This window comes from Petaurus breviceps, unplaced genomic scaffold (assembly GCF_028583685.1).
Source record: "Petaurus breviceps papuanus isolate PSGF00001 unplaced genomic scaffold, PetGlider_PUasm1.0 174, whole genome shotgun sequence".
Lineage (NCBI taxonomy): Eukaryota > Metazoa > Chordata > Mammalia > Diprotodontia > Petauridae > Petaurus > Petaurus breviceps.
In genome coordinates, this window is record NW_027185761.1 from 16,245,209 (window position 1) to 16,267,672 (window position 22,464).

The window sequence follows — 22,464 nt, forward strand, 5'->3', positions numbered from 1 at the left end:
TGCCACCACTGTCAAAGCCCAGTGTTGCCAACACCCCAGTGCCACTTCTACTGCAAAGAACTCTTGGCCACCCCTTATCCTAGTGTCTGTAGACCTATCTTCTTAAGCTGCTCTGGGTTGGAAAATGACTCACTGTGACTATTTCTTATTTTTCCCACTCAGAATTCAGTTTGGCATTTTTTAGGTTGTCAAGGGAGTGTATTGGGAGTTTGGCACAAATGTTGGCTTCCACTCTGCCATATTGACTCTGTAAACTCCACCCCCCACCCCCAATCCTATACTTGTATAGTTGATTTTCTGTACATCAGCGGAAGACTTTACATGTATCCTTATTGAATTCCATCTTAGTAGATTCATCTCACTGCTCAACCCACCTATCAAGATCCCTTTGGATCCTGAGCAGTATGTTAGCTTTCCCTACCAGTCTTGTGCCGTGTGTAGATTTGATAAGTGTGCTACCTATGGCCTTACCCAAGTTATTGATAATAGTCACAGCACAGGGTCAATCAATGGATCCCTAGAAGTACCCCACTGGAGTTCTTCTGATACAATGGTATTGAATCAGAACTCTTGGAATCTGGTCAACCCACTACTTACAAATCCATCTGATTGTATTATCATCTTACATATTTCCATCTTTCTACAAGGGCAGCACGAGATACCTTTATTAATAGTATTACTGGAATCAAATTGTGTCTCATTGATCAATTTAGAAATCTTACCCAAAAAGGGAATGAAATTAATCTGTTATGACTACTTTTTGGGTACATCAGTGGGGATTCCTTTTGTGAACAGGTTTAAGGTTCCTTTCAACTCTAAAATTCTGTGAGTCTAAGAGTGAAATCATAGGGGTAGGGTTGCTTAGTCTTATCTATCTCTACAGGGCTTTAGCTTGTGGATCAGTGTTATATACATTCCCTCCGTGTCCTCACAAATATCTTGTGAGATACTATCTGTATTATCTCCTTTTCATGGTTCTAGAAACTGAGGCTAAGGCCAAAGCTCATCTGTCATAGTCAGGATCTGAGCCCACTTTCAGACTCTCCTTGACTTGTGAATCCGAGATTCCTCTTGGTATTTCACATTGTCTAATAGCATGTATAATGGTGGAGAGTCCAATTTTGGCTCAGATTTTCTAACAGGAAAAAATTCTTAACAGTTTAGTACAAAAGTATAAAGGGCAGCCTGGGGAGGTACTGAGTTTCCAATCATTGGAAGTCTTCAACTGGAATTTGCATGACAACTGGTATAGATGTTTGCTAGAGAAGGGCTTTCTCTTCAGCCAAGGGCTAGGACTATATAACATCTGAGGTCTTTTCTACCTTATTCCAAGATTCAACTTGGGGTCAAAGCAGGGTATTAAACTAAAAATTATGAAGTACTCATTACTCTGGCATGATGCCTTAGGACAGACTCACTTCAATATGACCAAAGTTCAGCACTGGGAATAAATGCACAAGTCATTTTAAAAATATATAAACTAAAGAACTAAGACTTCATTAATGACCAAGACTTGTCTTTATATACATAAAAGCTGTAGTATGGTGCTAACCTAGCCAGAAGGCTGCTTCCAAGAACAAATATTTATTTTGAAGATGGCAGTTCACTAACTTTCTGATTTAGCACTCTAACCAAGCTTTGTTCCTAAATTTTCCCTTAAGGCTTTTCCCCCTTCACTTGCCCTTCTTGGAAAGAAACAGGACAAAAGCAAAACAAACACAAAATCTGGAACTGTAAAACATTTCTTTATTCATGGCTTGTTTCCATTTCTCCATTATGCCATCATTTACCTTATCAATAAAACTTCCAAGGTGGCTGACTGTTGGCCCCAGTTTGCATACTGACTGTTACACAAGGCTGGCCCAACCTCACGTATCTGGAGACTTGGCAATTAGATAGTAAATATGCTTTGTCATTTGCAGATGGCAAGGACACGTGGCTAATGGTACCAGTGGTGTTCAAGCGTATATGGAGGAGCAGTTTTAAACCAAATAAAAGCCCAAACAACTACTTGGTTTGAAGGAGAGTTCGGCTGTCACTCCACATCTGCATCCTCAGTGATCAGTTTCTGCTGTGTAGCTTGGGACTGAATATGGGAAGAGAGGGGGATAAAGAAAGATCTAGCAGGAGGCAAGAAGATCTCTAGCAACAGAAGGCAATGTCAGCAAAGCTCAGTGTCTGCAGAGGAAGGGCAAGAATCAGTGTCTCAGATACAGTCCTCTGTTCCTAAGTGGGCCTAGATGTGGTCATATGCGGTACTGTGCACTAGGAAAGTCAGGCCATCTGGACTCTTGTTCTGGATCTACAAACTTTCAACGAGACCTTGTGCAAATTCCATCACCTTTTCAAACCTCAATTTCTTCTCTAAAATGGAATAGATAATTGCAAAAGTCTGCTCTGGTCCTAGAATTCCATGACACCCAAACACTTCTGGGCCATCAGAATCAACCATTTGGCTTTGATGCCTGTGACACTACAGTAGATTCTCAGCAATTCCACACACAGCCACCATGAATCAAATCCCAGTGATCTGGCAAAGTCTTCAGGTCTCAGATCTTAGACACGAGTTAACATTAACATTGCATTCTAACAGAAACTAGCCCTGACTTAGAGTGAGCTGAAATACAAGATGTTCCAAAAGTCTCTGTGCACTTTTATGCTAATTTAATACTTTTAATATAGTAAAACTTTTATTATATTAAAAGTGTTAAACTTTAATAGTTTAAAACTGTGCAGAGTTTTGGAACATCCTGCACTATGTGTAAAACTCTGCCTGAGGTGACAGTTGCCACTCAGAAGCACCCAGCTGTAATCTCTGGGCTAGAATGCCACTCTGCCCACTTCTCCTAGGTAGAGCTCCACTTTCCATGACACCAGACTGTTCTTTGCTCTCATTTTGCAGGATGCACAACAGCTCAAGCACCATACCCCAGTCCTCAGTTCTCTCCTGGCCTCCAGATTCTCCTTCCAAGGAATCTTTCATTTCTAGTGCCACCAAAATCTTCCTCATTTCCTAGTTCAACAAATTAGACAGATCCTAGTGAACTTTGCCAACTTGTGCCCTGTACATTGATCTCTTGGGCTTTCCTTAAATATTCCCAACTTTGAAAAGGTCTCAATTCCTGCAGTCCATTTCGTAGTTGAGGACAGAAATTTTTTGGACATAATTTGGACTTGAAAAATAACATTGGACCAACACATGAAAAAAGTAGATTTTGAAATCCTGATCTTACTACCTGTTCTAAGTTTATCTCTTTTCCCATAATGGGCAATACTGGTTTATTACAGAACCCGATTCCCTGGTTTCTTTTCATTCACACTGCTTGTATTTGGTCCTATGTACAATTTTTTAAAAAAAGTTCTAAAAATACAAGTAGGATAATGTTTTAATCTTCCTATAAAATAATATGTATGATGAAACTGGTTATGAAAATTGGGTGACTTTCCTTCTATGCCTAATTATTTGCTGAAATATTTCCTTTTTGGAAATATTTTTTGATAGGGTAGGGGTGAAAGGGACAAGTGGGAAGACTTGGGGAAAATGATATGAGATGACTGGAACTATAAATTGGAAGCATCAGGATAAGATATGTAAATGCCACTTAGAGGGTTCTCAGGCACAGCTCTGAGTTAGGAAGGCTATTCTAGAAAAATTAGTTTTCAACATATCTCCAGAGAGACAGAAACTGACTGCTTAGTCCAGCTAGGCTCAACTTCTTAAAGCAAAGGAACTCTGGACTTCTCAAAGGCAAAAGGAATTGAGCATGTAGGAAGCAAAGACATGCAGTTTCTGTTATTTTAGTCCTCATAGTTCAATTAGTGTGGCCAACAGTGATGACAACCAGAGAGAAAGAGTCACTTACCAGGCTTCCCAATGCTGTTTACATTTTTCAATCTTAGGCAAGCTATTCTTCTCTTCCCTTTGAAAAGCTAGGCTACCCTGATTAGATTCCTTTTAAAAGGAAAAAAAAATTATTCTATTTGGAAACAGTCTTACACTATGTGATACCTTTCATCAGGTATTACTGAATGTTCTGGTCATTTAAGGGAAACACCCTCTGATAAAATTTCAACTTAATGAATGCTTCCTTTGATCCACCTGAATTTAAAGTCATATTCCTCCCACCCATTCCCAGCATGAACTGGGTAAGTTTTAATGGTGTTTGTGCTTATAACCAGATTCATAGGTCCCTCTGGGTGGTAGAAATTGTGACTAGTACAGCAACAGTCAGTGCTGAGAATACACAAACTCAAGGCATAAGAATTCTTTAAAAAAGTGATGATACTTTGGAAAATTATTCATCATTTACATCAATTAAGCTCAGGGGACAAATGTCAAATAAAGAAAATTCCATTTCTAGTTATTTTTGCTAATGCCAGGACTAAAAACAAGATTCTTGACATTTTCTAGCACTTCAAAAAGTGCACGATACAAAAAAGTTGGAATGAAAGAATATTAAACAAAAGTTCTTATACCATGGCAAATGTGACTCTCCTTCAATAAGAGCTCTTGTAACAAGATTTTGGTTATTTCTTTTCTCTTCTTGGACAACTGAAGAACATTCTCCCTCTTCTAGGTCCATGAAGAGGCAAAGTTTAAAACAAGAGAGCCCCCATGCTGCCAACTTCACTCTGTTCCTTGACAAAAATTTCAAAGTATTGGTAAATGATGGTGACGGCAAGCAGGATTCCTGTTCCAGATCCAATAGCTCCGAGGAAATCTGCCAGGACTGAGAGGGCCCCAATGCACAGTCCACCAAATGCAGCAGCTGTGGGAATGTATCTAGAAGAAGAAGCAGCAAATGGAAGAACTAAATGGAAAAAAAAATCCTGACTTTTCTTGGTATTCACTTTCATGTCAACAACTTTGCTTTCCTTGATCTCATAAAAAAAAAAATCCATCACATCCTTCTGCATTAGTTTTATATGGTTAAAACTCAGCTGAACTCAGCTCTATTCCCTATGCCACTGGACATGCTTGCATTGTGTAACAAAAATAAAGTTTAAGGAGCCAGGAATGTCAAGGGCCTATTTTAAGTGCTCTCTAAGACAATACGTTAAAATATAGCCCCTGGTTTCATGTTTGAAAGTCCATGCAAAGTATCTACCCTTGGAAAAAAATGAGGTATGCCCCTCAAATACAGAAGTATGACCAGAGTCAATTAAATTTCAATGATCACATATCAATGATCTGTGATAGAATCACTGGATAATCCCTCCATAAATGGAGACTGAAACCTCTCTGACTCAGTAACAATTTCTGAGAGTTACTTTGGCTGAAAAAAATTCATCACATTTGGTGATGAGCCCCTCTGAATTTAATTAGGCTAGTTCTTGGGCTACAGGAATACAATCTGTTATCAGGCTTATAAGCAAAAGCCTTTCTAGCTTGTTAAGCTAAAGCTCCATCATTCACTAGAAAAGCCACCAGGAATGCAAGGTCACTTTCCCATGAAGATGGGATATAAGAGCGAAACCTTATTGGAGACTGGGTGATCATAGCTTAACTAAAAAAAAACCCCAGATGTATTACACAAACAAACATTCTGAATGTGAATACTGATATCACGTTAGCAGAGCCAATGTCTATGATAGGTATAAAGTGGTTACTCACCTATTTAGTTCATGGACCATGGAAGTTTCTCTGTGACCTCTCATCACCATCTGCTGTTCCTTTAGCTGTTTTGCAACCTACATGTCACCCATTACAGGAAAAAACAGATTAGCTTCATCCACAAATATAAAATCAAGGTAGGAAGTTTTAGTTTTGTTGTTCAGAATATTGTAAAAAGAAAAAAAAACTAATACAAATTGACACTGCTATTGAAGTCAGATGACAAGAAAGCATTTTATAAATCTCACTTCTATTCTTAGGTCAACTACTAATGGAGTATCTTGCTTTGGGCAAAGAGCTAAACAGTGACTCAGGTTATCTATTTTCACCTACCTGTTATATTTGTATAATGCAATGTTCATGGAATCTTGGGGGCATCTAAGATGCTTGGACAGCAAACTACTTTTCTAGACTCTAGCTAAAAATGAAATGCTATGCATTTTATTGGTTATACCTGCTATCTAGGCCTTCAACTGATGTGCGACAATTCTATTTCCACTTACATCTTTGGCTGAGGAGCCTGAGACTTCAATCCATGTTTTGGAAAAGAACGCGCATGAACCCAGCATGAATACTATGTATACAACTGCATGCACAGGGTCTTCTAACACAGAGCCAAAGGATTCTGGGGGTGAGAGGTAATAGCAAAGGCCACCAACTGGATAAGCTCGAGCTGGACCCCCAGAAGAAGTATCCTAGAGACAATAAAAAGAAAGCAAGTTAATATTATTCAGTTAAATCTTAGTACTCAAAATACTGTTCAGAACAGAAAAATATGGATCTGAATTTGATTAGAAACATTTCCAAATTTCAATTGCTGTGGAAGGAAAAAAAGTCTAGTAGGGTTTCCCAGGATTTTCTCCTTTTCCCCTACTTAAAAGCACTGGATTTTTTTTAGCAATATACTTAGGAAATAATTATAAGGGCTAAAATACTCAGTCATATGTAATCACATATCCACTTAGATCACTGAAAAGTCATGGGCAGGGTAAACATAGAACATATTCATATATATTAAAAAAAAAAAGACATGTTAAAAGAAGACATATACTTACAGACCAGGTGCCCAATAGGCTAACCAGTAAGTTGCCACTGAATCGAGCGGACAACATCTGGGAAATGACGTACAGATTAGATACTAGAGCAGACTGAAGGATGATGGGAATGTTGGAAGTGTAGAAAAGCTTGATGGGATAGGTGTTGTACTGACCACGGTAACGTGCTGATTTGATGGGCAGGTCAACTCTGAAGCCCTATGGAAGACAAACAAAACACATTTGTTCTTTACTATTTCATCTTTATATTATTATACACAATCATACATAACTTAAGAGTCTTTTGGCCTCCTCCAAAACAGTAAGCCTTTTACAAACAGACTATCTTTTAAAGTTTTTTTAACCTTCTCCTGATATATACAGTGCTCTGCAAAAGTGTTCTTAATCATTAATAATGATTAAAATAAAATCATTAATAATGTTGCTATCCATATCTGCAAAACCTTAAGAAATAAACCAAGGGGTCATCTTGCCATTATCACAAATCTAACTGCCAAAATTTCAGCAGTAGGAGTGTTTTAATTAGGGGAAAGTCTTCAGAAATAAATTCACAAATATACATACACACACATATACAAACCAAATGTTAGGGCCTTAATGGATGTTATGTCCTTCATCACTTGGCATGTCAAAGAGCTGAAAGTTGTGTTATAACAAATAGTTTTTTTTTTTTAACAATCCCTTAACTGATTCTCCCCCTCCCCAATTTTGTCCCACTAAGGCAGATGTACTTTATTTTATGATGTTTGCCTCCCTGTTTGGGTAATTGAGTTCAAATTTTACTTAGGAACACATTTGATAATTTCAACGTCCTAGACACTGAAATTACTGACAATAAGAACACTGCATTTTAAACAATTAATTACTGTGACAGGTGTGGAAAAACACTAACAAAGGTTTGTACTGTATCTCTAATCAAATGCCCTGCTTTCTCGTGTCTCATTTCTTGCTGTTTGTGTCAAAGACTTGACATACACCTTAGAGTGGGACCGAACAAAGGAAACCTGTTTCATCCTGATCACAATGTTTCATTCTCACTAAACTAGCTGTCCTGTGGCACTTAGCTGGGTCATTGTTCCTGAACTCGTTTTTTGGCCTGATTTCCTTTAAGAAACTTCTGTAGACAAAATATGCAACTATAAAAAGAGAGAAGCAAAGCAAACTGCAGAAATCAGTTCAGGATTCTTAAAAGGAGGTTATAAAGCTGTAACTACATTTCTAAAGTATAGAAATGACTTCCACAAAGACAAAGATATTTCTTATCAACATTTTACAAGTCTAGGCCAGGCTAAGTGTATACTTTTCCTTGTTCTTGCAGGAATTTTAATTAGGTTTAATGCCAATGCCCAGAGAACCTGACTTTTGTATTGTGACCACAGACTTATCTGGAGCTGAAATGGCCTCCATCTTACAGCTAAGACAACCGAGTGCAGGCTAAGTCAGGGCTTCTTCAACTTTTCCCACTGGAGACCCACAGTTTAAGAAGCACCTGCTTAAAGCCAGGCTTCCTGGCTCCAGGAGACCAGGCTCTTTCCATTCTACTTTTAGGAAAAGCAGGTGGTAAAGCTTAGGGGCTTCTAACTGCATTAAGAAGTTCCTATCTGGCTCTGATTCTATTCTTGCCTAGTCACACAGTTCCTGCCGGACATTCTTTTGCAGAACAAGGTAGGCACATTTAATTTGTGTAGATGGAGATTGCAAGTGATAACCAAATCAACAATACTGCTCCTTATTGACCGATGGCTCTCCTCAGAATCCTCGTGATTTCCAGGTGTAAGACGTGTAGGCCAGCACTCCCTTCCCTGGCCATAAATCCTTGCTCCCTAACCCCATTCCTGTTGGCCCAATCTCTCCTGCACTCTCACCACACTCTACCTTACCCTTTCATTGTGACCCTTAGAACAGCTGTGGTTGTTCAGTCATGTCTGTGACCCCAGGTGGGGTTTTCTTGGCGAAGATACTGGAGTGGGTGGCCATCTCTTGCTCTAGCTGATTTTACAGATGAGGAATGGAGGCAAACAGAGTTAAATGAGACTTGTCCAGGGTCACATAACCTGTAAGTGTCTGAAGCTGAATCTGAACTCAGGTCCTTCTGACTCCAGGGTTGACACTCTATCCACTGCACCAACCAGCTGCCCCTAGAACTCTTGTGTTACTGTTAAACTGCCCTTTAACTAAGACTTTAATGGAAATTACTCTGGACTTACTATGGTATTTAACTTTCTGTGTACATGTAGTTTCCCCACAATATAAGCTCCTTGAAGACAAGGTCTGTTTTGTTTTAGTATAATGGCTGGCACACAGTAGCACTTAATCCATGTTTTACTGAATTAATTAATTAAATTAAACCACATTCAGCTAAATGGGAGGAAGGGGAGTATCCGTCACATCTGTAACTGAAATAGTCACAACCAGTCTCAAAAACTTGGTTCAGTGACTGTGTTTTTCACTTTTCAACCACTTAGGCAATATGGAAATGTCTATTATATTATTTCTTGGTAAAGATGAATTTGAAGTAGTGAGGGCATACACCAAATCTGGTGTTAAATACAGGTCAAGAAGCTGACTTTAATATTTCCTGAGAAGTAGCAATGGCATCAATGATATAGAGCCTACTCTGAATGCACCAGACCTAGGTTTCAAGACTCACCTGAAAAGTACTGACTGTGACTCTGGGAAAGCCACAACTTCTAAGTGCTCCCAGGAAACTCCCTAAGACCATAAACTGCAGAGCAGGTACAGATTTATATTGGAGGGAGGTTTCTCATCAGAAATTCCCGAAACCAAAGAAACCACATATCCCATCTGACCCCCTCTGATCTCAAACCTTAAAGATCATCTGGATAAGTCCAATTTTGAATGAAATTCTTAGATTTCATTGGAACACTCTCATGAATGGTCCATGAGAACTTGCAACCCAACCTAAGTACTCAAACAACTGAATCTCAAGACAGGACTTGGACTAACCTGAAAATAGATAACAACTGCAAATACAAAGATGGTGGCGATCAGATTCATGAGGTTGGGGAGGTTTTGGCGGTAGAAAGCTTCTCGAAGGGCCCGAACTTTATCTGTTCGTGTAGCCAGCAGATGGAACAATGCAATGATGGCACCTTCAAATTCCATACCTATAAAAAAGAGTAAGATAATGAATATTTCCCCCCCAAAAAATATTGATTTTATTTTATTCCTCCCCCAATTTTCATTCTTTCTGCTGATGTTTTGCCAAAGTAAAAACAGATGCCATTCTAGAATAACTCTCACAATGGCCTAGAAGTTAGTTTTTTGCTTAGTGAGCAAAAGGGTCTTGAATAGGAAAGTCAATTATAAAAATCCACTTTCAGAAAAAGAAGAGGCTCTTTATCTTTAACTTTGGGTTGTTTGAAGTCAATGGCTTAACACTGGACAAAACCACCTAACCACTTCAGGGTGCTTGGGACGGTAGATCACCAATCTATCTGATAAAGTTGACTCCCTATATAAATGCTCCTATGAATTATCTACATGTTTATAATTCTGGAACAAAGCAATCATACCACTCTGGATGTCTGGCAATCAACACCACTGAACTGGGGCTGGCTTATTTCCTTGCACATGCATCATTCCCAGAAATGTGAACTTAGTATATGGCATCAAGATATTAAATGGAAAATACTGACTTAAGTAACTTGTTACTCAAAGCAAGCCCTATACACTTCAGAAAGTCTTATGCAACCAATACCTCCTTGATCATTGAGACAAAGTTGCACGTTATAGATGCATAAATATTCGTTAATTTGATATAACTGTGAATAATAAAGTCCAGTCCACTGAACCACACTCATCTTATTAGAAAACAATTATAGAAAGCTACTTTCTCTGTCTGTTTCCTCCCCTCTCCACCTTTCCAGCACCTTTTGTTGAAATGTAAGCACCTCAAAAGGTTGGGGCTGTTCTCTTTGCTTTATACAATCCTGGCACATGGTAAGCACTTAATAAATGTTTTATCAACCTTAATACCTATAGGATTCAACAAGCTTTACTGCCTAGCTCTTGTGCACAACACTTATGTTTTCTCAACAACTCAAACTTTCCTTTCTAATGCAGGAACTGAAAAAGGGAGCACACCATTTAAGGAATTGCTTACCCAAAGTACTGAGGAATTTCTAGAAATATTTTGTCCCCAGTTTATTTTTCTCTGTACTTACTATTTTCCCTAGGTCCTTGTATCTTGTTCTTTTAATTAACACACAATTAATTTTCTAAAGGTTTAGCTCACTAAATCAACCAACAAGTGAATGATGCCCAACACAGGCACACTCTATCCCTGGAGAAGAGGATATTATGAAGCCTTTTCCTAAAAAGTTTTAGAGAAAGGTAAAGAATTGACTTATTCAAACTTCCACAACTATTTAGCATCTAATCTTACAACCTCTTCTGTTATACAACTTCTTCCTAGTCTTTCACAGCTGAACTTTGCCTTCTGACCAATGTCCTCCCATGTCTAATCTGTTGATTTTACATTCACAACTCTCATATGGGCCTCCTCCTCTGCTGCTTGGACATGGCCACCCCCAATCCAGATTAACGTAAGAGTCTGCTGGGGGGGGGGGGGGGGGAGAGGGTTCCCTGCCTTCGGTCTCTCCCTGGCTCCTCCAATAAGCTGCGAAGCTGGTTAGAGGTCTGACCATGTCACTCTGTAGGTGTGCCTTTTACTTCCAGGACTAACTATAAATTCCTGTTTGGTTTTAGGCCCTTCATACTCTCACTCCTTACATTTCCAGTCTTCTCACAACCTGCCCCCTCTACCTACTCTACAACCCAGTGACATTGGCTATCTTGTGGATCCCAATCCAATTATGTTCTTCCTTAGCCCTGCCTCCTGGTTTCCTTTGTCTCAGCTAAAATCCCACCTTCTGCAAAGACCCTTCCCTGGTTCTTTTTCATGCTGATGCCTTTTCTTGGAGACTGCCTCCAATCTGCCCTGCATATATTCTGCCATACACAGCTGTCTGCATGTTGCAAACACCAGAGCTCCTTGAGAGAAGGGGCTGTCTTGTGTCCTTCTGGGCGTCCCTAACACTTACCTTGTCCCGTGCCCGGCACAAAGGAATCACTTAATAAGTGCTTATTGACTGAACGATTGTCTACTTCTGCTGCTTCTATTTTCTCATCATCTATTCCCTCTTTTACTCCTGATGATTTGGCCTCCACTCTTCCACTGAAATGCTGTCTTCAATGTAAAATGATTTCCTCCTGAGCAAAATCAATCGTCTTTTATCAGGTCTCCTCTACCTCATTTGTAGCTGATAATGCTGGCCGCTTAAAAAAAAAAAATAGGATCACAGACTCAATCCTGTCTGACATCCTCTATCTGCCAATGGCACGGCTATGCCTTTGGTTTTTGCTGTGGTGCTCTTTCCTCACTCTACTAGTTTAATTCTCTGTGTAGTGCTCACCCCCTTTACTTATTATTATTATCTTTAACATATTCACTAACCACATTCACTTCACATCCCCATCATGATTTCAGTGGTCACTTGTAGACAGATGGCTCCCACATCTCTCTCCCCATCCCTGACTTCACCTCTTCAATCCAAACATTCAGCTAAAAAAACCTCTTCTTGCTGACACCCATCAGTGAAATGTGTCAGAAACCAAACTAGAGCCTAAACAGGTTCCCGACCCCCAGAGATCTTCAAGACCTTAACAAGGCTGCCATCTTCCTGGTCCATTCATCTCCTCTCTTCTCTTCACTGAAGGCCCTCCCAACTCTTCCTCAACCATCAATGTATCCTGTGCTTCCCCTTCTCGAGGCCCCCATCCTTTCACCTCTACCACAACTACTAGAGTCTCTCTCTTGCTTGCTCACTTCCACGCACTGCCTAGTTTTCGAGCCCTTTCTTCTGTCTAGTGCCTGCTCTAACTCCTTCCCGATCACTTCTCCAGTGTCATCCTGACACTGTGCACCCTTTAGCTGATGAAGCTGATTTCACTGCTGTGAAGCTCAGCTACTTCACGGTGCAGCATACACGATCCTTGTCTTCTAAAACACGTTACCTTTCCTGTCCCCCGGCCACTATCTGCTGATCAGCTGCACCTGACCTTCCCTTCTCCGCTCAGCTTCCCTCAGTACACAATCTGTTTGGTAAAAAAAAAGGTTCCTTTGTTTTACATCCCACTAAGTAGATCAGAAGCACTGTGAGTTAAGGCCAGGACAGTGTCCCCAGCATTCAGCAGACACGACACACTTACATTTTGACTATCTGCTTCCAATAGGATTCCATGGAATTGATGAAACAGCTATGGCTACATATTTATTAATATCTAATTTGTTTAAAGGATTCCCTCTTGTGGCACTGAGAAATTTTATTTGAAAAGTCTTCTGCTTGAGTGTAGATGATATCAGCAGATGTCCTGGCACACAAGTACATCAATAGGGAAGGGGATATGCAGAATGCACATTAAAAACAATGAAAATGGTGAACATTGGGCTTTTACCTCGGCCGGTGTTGACAGTGGTAGGACTGAATGCTTTCCACACAATGGTCTCACAGATGTTGGTAGCAATAAAGAGAGAGATACCAGAACCAAGACCATAACCTTTCTGCAGGAGCTCATCTAAAAGCAGGACAATTAATCCAGCAACAAAGAGCTGCAATGGTAAATGGAAAACAAAAATTAGAAGCAGATATCCCACATCATTCATCACAGGCATTGTCTTGAATTTAACCCAAATTAGGCTACTGTGGCACCACCATTAAGGGATAAGATGAGATCTTCCTGGCTTAGTGGATAATTGTCCTAAGAACTTCCTCTTCAGGTGTTTCTAAGAGCAAATACAGGGCCTTCAGAGGTCTTCTCAGTAAGATGGTCCCTTTTCTGTGCTATCTAGACTTGCTTTGTGGAAAGGATAAGAGTGAAAGATCATTTGGAAGAGAAGAAAGAAACTGTATTCTAACAAAATAATTACCTGAATGGTGATCAGGAGGCAGATCCCAGCACCCATTTCGGAGGGGTCTCCATACATTCCAGTCATTACATACACAATAGATTGGCCAATAGTAATGATCATGCCAAATACTGTAAACCAAAGGAATATTGTATCACAATTCACAAGGGCAGTCAAAGAAGGTAAGTAGCAGCTCAAATACTTAAATTAAGGTTATCAAATATCCCTGATGTTAGCTTTTAAAGCATGCCATTAATGTGCACATTAAATCAAAGCTAGCAGAATGTCTTTGAGAAAAACCACCCTGGTTCCTAATTTAACTTTTGCTATTCAAAAAGAAAATTAATTTAAGGAATAAGTAAAGAAAAAAAAATTAAACAAAAGCACATAAGTGTTTGGAAATTTCAGGCCCTACAAAGAGCCCTGATGTCACACCAGCAAGGCAGCCTGCTTTAGAGCAGAGAACACTGAACTGGGGTCAAGACTTGGATCTGCCACTTATTCGCTTTGCTTTGTTTTCCTATCCATAAAGTGGGACACCACATTTTCTATTCTATGGGGCTATGGATTAAAATGAAAATTTTTGTCTAAGTGCTTTGTGACCATAAAGTGTTATATAAATCAATGCATTTATATAGTGCTTAATGGGTACCAGGCACCGTGCTAAGAGCTTTATAATTATTATCTTGCTTGATCTTCTGCCCTGGGAGGTAGGCGCTGTTATCCACATTTCAGTTGAGAAGTGAAGCAGAGGCAAAGTGACTTGCCCAAGGTCACCCAGTCAGCACACTGTATCTGAGGTCAAATTTGGACTCAGGTCTTCTTGGCCCCAGGCTATTTGGGAAGCCACTAACCTATGGTCAAAAGGCTGACTTTCAGGTCATTTGGCAACAATATGGTGGGCCTGAGCCTTCAATGCAACTTTAATCACAAGCCAACTGTGCAGGCTAATTTTTGGTATTAAGTGAGTTTAATCCAGTTTATTCAAAGACTACTGAGTAATGATATTCCTTTCCTAAAGTTCAATATAATGTTTTAATAGGAAAAACTTATTTCTACAAAGTTATTTTAACTTAGTAGAAACTTTTTACTTTGAAGCCCATCTTCCTTTCTCGTACATCATTATACTTTCATTGTTAGAAACAATGATATGCCCATACTGTGACTGCTTCTGAAGTACTAGACAGATCACCAGGTCTATGGCTTCAATTCCAGAATATTCTGTTGCGTGATTTTTCTTTTAATCCCAAAGTTCTAGTCAAGTACAATTTTAAGTTTAATCTCATTTGTAGTTTTGCTGCAGGATTGTTTGCCTGCCATGGAACTCTTCAGAAAAGTGCCATAAAGAGGAGGGCAGCTATTTCAACAATGACAATCAATAATGGCAGCTCAGTTATATGGTACTTGACAGTCTATAAAACATTTATAGGGAAACTGAGGCTGAGAGGTTGTGATTTTCTCATGGTCACCCATCCAGTAAGTGTCACAGGCAAAACTTAAACCTATTATCTTCTAATTCCAAGATCAATTTCCATGATCACACCAGACTTGCTGGTCTTCACGATCAACTCAAGAAGTCATCCAGTGTTTCAATGAAATGATTCAGGTCTAATGGGCATTTTATATTCTCAATTAGAATTTTAAAACGATGTGCTCACATATATATGTTTTTAAGTTAGTAAATTTCCTTATGGCACAGGAAGAGGTACCACATCTTTGGGGTTAAGTAACTTGGCCAAGGTGACATGGCTGGGGTGTGTGTGTGTGTGTGTGTGTGTGTGTGTGTGTGTGGAGGTGTTAAGTGTCTGAGGCCAAAACCGAACTCGGGTCCTCCTGCCTCCGGGGCCAGCACCTTACTCACTGTGCCACCTACCCGCCCCTAGAGGTCAAAAATTGAAGCAGCTTGTGCAACGCACTGGTACAAAAATACATGCTGGTCAAACAATAGTAAATCTAATTTCTAACTGCCAGTAACATTCCTGTCAATAGCACAAGGTCAATGCTAATGCTTTTCGTTACTATTACAGATAACAGCTGGTGAGAAAGCAGACTGTAAATGAGGACATGGATAGTCTTTTTTGGCTTGAAGGAATTTTTTTTGCAGATAAAAAGGAAAGAAGGAAACAAGCACTCATTAAGTGTCTACTATGTGCCAGACACCAATGCTGACTGCATTACAAATCTCTCATTTGATCCACACAACCACCTTAGGAGGCGGGTGCTACTGTTATCCTCATTTTACATTTGAGGAAACTGAGAGAGCAGCTGTGATGTGACTTGCCCACGGTCATAAAACTGCTAAGTGTCTGAGACTGGATTTGAACCCAGTCCTTCTTTAGGCAGAGAGGTGGTACCCTGAATAGAGCACTAGACATGGGAATCAGGAAGACTCATCTCTGTGATTTCAAATCTAGCCTCAGATACTTACTGTGTGATCCTGGGCAAGTCACTTAACCCTGTTTGGATCAGTTTCCTCATCTGTAAAAGGAGCTGGAGAAGGAACCAGCAAACCACTCCAGTATCTTTACCAAGAAAATCCCAAATGGGGTCAAGAAGAGTCAGACATGACTGAATAACAATAAAACTTCCTGACTCTATACAAACAAACCAACCAACTCCCCTCTAGAAGCAGAATGTCTTTAAGTGCTCCAAATCTAAACAGATTTGTCCATTTGCATGCTGTCAAACTGCTAGGATTCAAGAAGTAGAAAGCTAAGAGACTAGGGAGGTAAGTATCTTAAAGGAAAACATTGCTCGGACAGCTCAAACTTTTGTTTCTTATTGACTTTACGTTTTCAATTAAAACACTCTGAACTTTATTCATGATGTCACCTACACTTCTGGGCGCCATTGAAAAGAGCACGGTCTTTTGGGGTGTCACCCACTTCAATTATCTTCGCCCCAGCCAGAAGCTGCATGATGAGGCCAGAGGTAACAATGGGAGATATACCCAGCTCCATCAGCGTGCCTGCGAGACAATGGGGGAGATCAAACATTTTTTATTATCCAAGGAAAGATGTCAAATATGGACAGTGAACTGGTAAAGTTTGATTCATTCCTGTTCACCACAGTTAAAAAAAATACATGTCTGGGTTGAAAATACATGAGTAAAATCATTTAAATCCAAGCAAAAATAATGCTGAAATACTAACTATAAAGTCAAATCCAATTCATTCTGGAAATCCTGCCAGGCAATGTCTCATTCTGTTAAGAGAATCACATGGTCTCTAGGCAGACCCATGCATTTAAATTCACAACAGATTCATTCTGGTTTTGTTGAGATAAGAAAGGTTTACCTCTTCATCTGTTATTTAAAAGGATAACATTCAAATAGTTCCTAGAGACAGGGATGGCTGTCTATACAATTGTATACTGAATTGTGAATAAATCTCTACCTCCCATTATACTAAAGTGAGCTGTACCACCAACTGATACTGAACTATTTTTTACAAACTAGTTAATCAAATACATCAGCAGGAATACACAGCTACCCACCCAACTCCACCATATGTAACTGTAGAGATTACACACAAAAAATTGCCATAGATTTTAGACTCATATGCATAACCTATAGATATGAAAAAGATGCAGCTGAGAAACAAATTACACATTCTCTCTTGTGGCCCACCTTATCAAAACGTGGAGAAGACAGGTAGGAATTTCATCGTTTCTCTTGTGCAGGCATATTTTAAAAATCCATCCTGTTTCTCAGCATTTTTTCCCCTCTCATACATGGTCTTATCTTGTTATTACAAACTGCATACAAATGCAATCCAAAACAATTTGGTGCCTTAGTGTTGACTTGGATAGTTTATAAATGTAGTCAATGTGGCACATTGTTCCTTTGTTCACCATGTTCTCCAATCCATATTTTTCATAAAGACTGTCTATACCACAGAAAAAAGTTAACATTTACAGCTAAATTCATCATGCACTGAACAGACAAAGCACACAGAAAATGATGTGCTACCTCTGTTGGAGGCCAAGATCACTCTCATCCAATAGAAAGGATCAGCTGAATCTGATGACATGATACCAAACAGAGGAATCTGGAGAAAAGCAGAGGAAGAAAGGGTCATCATTTAGTTCACCCCAACATCTCCCTTACCCCCAAAATAAATTTTTACCACACTATATATTAAAACCGAACTCACCTGGCAACATACTAAGAATATAAAGAGTGTGATAGCTGTCCATAATACCTTCTCCTTAAACTGGATCTAGAGAAAAACAGTGAAAAGCTTTAATAAGCAGAGATATTTTTCATAGTAGACAGTCTAATAAAAATTAATGTAAATCAAATTATTTATTTTCTCTGTTAACATGAGAAGACACAAATACACCTTAAATATTCTAGGCCAGGTTTGTAAATTGTTAATTTTTCAGGATTAAAAAAGTTTTTAATCAGACCCACAATCCTAATATATTTGAGTAGAAAATAATGAATAGGAACCCCTCCCCCCCTTTTAAAACAAATATAGCAACACTTATCAGGGTCATCGCAATTACAGTAAAAAAGTGTTACACTGAATTCTGCTAATTTTGAATCTGTGATAATTCAGTCTGGACTGGCCTCATGCCTACCTCCATACTATCTATGTAGAAAAAAATGGTTTAAAATAAGGTAGTTAAAAATGTAAACAACTTTTTTTTTGGGGGGGGGGGGGAGGAGAAAGGTTTTAACCTACTTGCAAAAGCAACTTTTTGAGGACCTTAGATCAGTCATTTTACAAAATGAATACAAATTAGTTTTATGTATTACGCATTATAAACACTGTTAACAATCCACTAAGTGATCATACATACTCAAATAAAATTGTATTTTTCTAAAAATATTCTGATTCAGACTGACCTCTCTCTCCCTTGTTAGGTTTAAATAGTCTTATATTTGGTCAAAGGAAAATGCTTAAAAGACTTGAATCATCTAGTCTCTGGTTTACCATAGAACACATACTACAGAATCAAGCTGCCTCCATTCATTTGGTAAGATACAATGATTTCTGTTAGTCTGTTCTGTGGTATGCCCTCCTCTGTGGCCAGCTGAAATGCTACCTATATACTTCACCCACATTTAGTACCTAAATAGTCAAGCTCTGACTTAGTAATTTATAATAGAGAATGGGCATACCTTATATTTAATGTTATATCAGGATAGCCTCTTCCTGTTGGTGAATCTGCCCCTCTCCCTTCCTTCCTTATACCTCAATCCCACCCAAATTCCTTAAATCTAAATTTGAGACAGGCATATGATTTCAGACTGATATGGTATCAAGCTTTTATTAAAATGGTTCCATATGGAGAGATTTTCAGAAGGATCTCAACTTGAAAACCCTTAGAGCTAGAACTAAATTATATATCAGGTCAAAGCCCGACTGAGAGGCAAATTATGGATAATTTATGCCCTGTGTTACTCATCCATTTTGGCCATTTCAAGCCTTTTAGAATCTCCACAATAAAGCAATCGTAAAAAGAAATGAAATTCAATAGCCATTTTACTACATGTTAGAAACTCCTGAAAAAGGCTTAGTGAGGAAAGAGATTTAACTATTAAAATGATTTCTAAATTACCTATAGATTTTAATTATTTGTGCAATTTTCATCCCAATGAGAAATGGCTATGGTTAGAAATTAAAAGAAAATTAGACTTTAGTTATTTGGATAAGTGAAGCAGGTGAAATTCACTCATGTTAGTCAAATAACATAGCATGATAATATATACAACTCACATTTATACAGCATTAAGATATGGTGAGGCAACAATAACATTACTTCCACTTAAACAGATAAGAAAACTTCAGCCAAGAGAAAGGCATGACTTGGCCATAGCTAGTAAGTGTCAAAATAGAGAATTAAAACTCACTCAAGGGGTCCAGACTTTTCAATCCAGAGCTTTTGCTTGGATTAAATCAGATAATCTGGGTTTGAATTCCATCTCTGTTATTAGCTACACTGATCAGCCACTTAGCCTTTATGGAATTCAGGTTCTTCTGTAATGACCGCCCCCCCACAAGAAGTAAGGTTGGTCAAGTACTTGGCCAACTTTAAAGTGCTATATAAATCAATCAGTAAACATTTATTAAGCAACTATTCTGTGGCAGGCACTATACTAATTGCTGGGGATACAAAAGGAGGCAAAAAATAGTCCCTGTCCTGAAGAAACTTACAATTAATGGGGAAGACAGCATGCACACAAACATATATAAAATGTAAGCTATATATAGGATAGATAATAATTAATGGAGAGAAGACATTGGAATTAAGAGGAGAAGGCTTCCTGTATAAAGTGGGATTTTAGTTGGGACAGCAGGGGAGAATAGAGCTGAGGAAAGAGGACATTCCAGGCATGGAGGCAAGAGATGGAGTGGCTTGTTTGTAAGAGGATGCTGTTGGGGAGGAGTAAGGTGTAAGCAGATTGGAAAGGTAGGAGGGGGCTAGATTCTGAAGGGCTTTGAATGTCAAACAGAGCATTTTATATTTGATCCTCCATTGAGCCACTGGAGTTTGAGTAAGGGAGTGACATAATCAGACCTGCACTCTAGGAAAAGCACTTTAGTGGCTGAATGGAGGATGGAATGATGTGGGGGAGAATGGAGCACCTATTCCAGCAGTCTGGGTGTGAGGGGGATGAGGGCCTGTACCAGGGGTGGTACTGTCAAAGGAGAGAAGGGGGAGTATTTCAGTTAATGCACAGGCCTTGGCAACAGCTTGTATATGGGAGGTGAAAGACAGCAAGGAGTGCAAGATGCTGCCTATGTTGTGAGCCTGAGGGGCTGCAAGGATGGTGTCGCCCTCTGTATAGGGAAGGTGGGGAGAGTTGGGGGAAAAGATAAATTGTTCTGGATGATGAGTTTAATAAAGACATTGAGTCCAAGATGTTTGAATAAAAATATCAATTACTATTACTTGTACTACATCACACTGCTTTAGAATGTCACACACTTGCGGTTATGTCTTTCTGGGCTTAGGGTCCTCAAAGATCCAGTCTCAATGATTTCCATTTTTACACTAAAATTATCTCCCAACTGGGCACCAATATGGAAACTGGTCAAGTAGCCTATGGGTATATTATTAACATAATGGAATACTAAAAATGATAGGGTATGTGAACTTTGTCAATACCTGAAAATATGTACACAAAATAAAAGTGCACTATCACACACTGATCACAACTATGTAACACAGCAACAAAGATGGGGCATGGACGCCATCAACCACATAATTTTGAATTCAATGCTTTTTAGACCTTTTCTGTGATATCATTTAAAAATGAAGAAACTTATGACATCTTTGCTTAGAATCAAAGCTTTAAGGCATAGAATTGAACTATAAAATGAAGTTCTCACAAAATAAGTACCATTTTATCTTTAGTGCCTCAATTCTTTCCACTAGAAACTGAGGCAGCACAGTTCGTGACGGTATTCAGACTGGATTTCTGAAATATTAACAGCTCTTCCACGCTAAAGTCATCACTATGACTCTCTGCTGTTCTCCAAGCCCCTGTGCTGACCACTGGCAGGCCTCTATGCTGCTCTCCACCACAAAGCCCCTGTGCTGACCACCACCACGACTCTTTTTGTACCTTTCTCCACTACAAGGCCCCTCTGCTGACCACTCCTCTGACTTTCTTTATCATCCCCCAATTGTCTGCCTGCTCTCCTTCCTCCATTTCACGGGGAAAGCCAACAGCAACACGAGGTCTGGCCGTAAGCTTCGGCTGGTCAGAGCCCAGGGCCGTCGGAGCCCCTCGGACACCGGTCTGGGCATCCCGAAGCAGACTTTCAGTGCCCTGCTCGCCGGGGAGGCCGAACCCGATTCCTGGGAAGTTCGGGGTGCCCGGCTCCGGCCCGCCCGCGGCTGGGGGAGGGGCGCTGCGGGTCGAGGCCGAAGCCTGAGGACCCCCACCCCCACCGCGGCTGCCGGGGGCGCCTTACCTTCCTTTCGGGCTTCTGGATCTCGGGGAGGATGACGCAGAAGGGCTTGATGACTTCCAGAAACTTAACTGCGGGAGGGAAAAGAAACAGCGAGAGTTAGAGAGCGGCCCCCGGGGAGCGAGCCCCGCGGGGCGCCGGGTCCCAGGGTGGGGGTGGGGCCGGCGGGGAGCTGGGCCTCGGGGCGCCCAGGCCGTTCGCGCCGGGCCCGGGGGACCCCTGCTTCGGTACTCACTGCCCATGGCGGCGGCGGCGGGGGCTCGAGCTCCGGGGAGGCGACGGGGGCCGCGGCCGAGCCCGCGAGCGGTGCGGCTCAGCCGGCGGGAGACGGAGGAGGCAGAGAGAGCAAGGCAGAGAGAGACACGTCAGTAGTAACGCCGCTCCCTCCGAGCTGGGCGGGGCGGGAAGGGAAGTGAAAGCAGCCCGACGGGGCCGCGGGGACGGGCCAGAGCGAGAGAGGCGGAGGCGGCGGCGCTCGCGGGCCCTTCCGCTTCCTGCCACGCACGGCGCTGGCCGGCCGCAGCCAGCCACACTACAGCTCCCGGCATGCCGTGCGGACCCCCTCCAGAGCGGGGAGGCAGGGACCTCGCTCCGCTAGCGCGCGCGCGTTGCACGATGGGACCTGTAGGCTAGCGCGAGCCCTGTCCGCCTTCCTCAAGGGGGTGTGGCTGGGATGCGAACGTGAGGGTGAGAAAGCTGGGGCTTGGTGCTCATAGTTCAGAGGTCCAAGGGGATAGTTTGCTCCATCCTCCCACCGGAAAAATAAACTTTCACCCAGAATCGGGGAAGAGGAAACGAAAGGTGCTTTTTTGGGGGAATCCCTGAAAAGGACACATTCATCCGCTCTTTCAAACCCTCACCAGAATAAGGGGAGAAAATGAAACGTGCCTTTTTGGGGAATCCCTGGGAAGGACTTCATTCTTCCAAATCTTCACC

At 40.7% G+C, this 22,464-nt stretch overlaps 1 protein-coding gene across 1 annotated transcript; it reads right to left on the reverse strand.

Moving 5' to 3' along the window:
* Window positions 1-1,726: 1,726 nt before the first annotated feature.
* SEC61A1 (SEC61 translocon subunit alpha 1) lies at window positions 1,727-21,917 on the reverse strand. Its single transcript, XM_069083819.1, has 12 exons — window positions 21,764-21,917; window positions 21,532-21,599; window positions 17,755-17,820; window positions 17,571-17,649; window positions 16,437-16,568; window positions 13,622-13,731; window positions 13,150-13,303; window positions 9,637-9,797; window positions 6,670-6,867; window positions 6,118-6,309; window positions 5,615-5,691; window positions 1,727-4,783 (listed from the first exon to the last, which is right to left on the reverse strand). Exons 1-12 carry the CDS (start codon window positions 21,768-21,770, stop codon window positions 4,597-4,599), a joined length of 1,431 nt encoding a protein of 476 aa, XP_068939920.1. The 5' UTR covers window positions 21,771-21,917; the 3' UTR covers window positions 1,727-4,596.
* Window positions 21,918-22,464: the final 547 nt, after the last annotated feature.

Coding starts and splice junctions, on each gene's coding strand:
- SEC61A1 (XM_069083819.1), bottom strand. Junction 17,650..17,754: donor TATTCTTAGTATGTTGCCAG/GTGAGTTCGGTT, acceptor GCTTTTCTCCAG/ATTCCTCTGTTTGGTATCAT. Junction 9,798..13,149: donor CACTGTCAACACCGGCCGAG/GTAAAAGCCCAA, acceptor TCTTTTTTATAG/GTATGGAATTTGAAGGTGCC.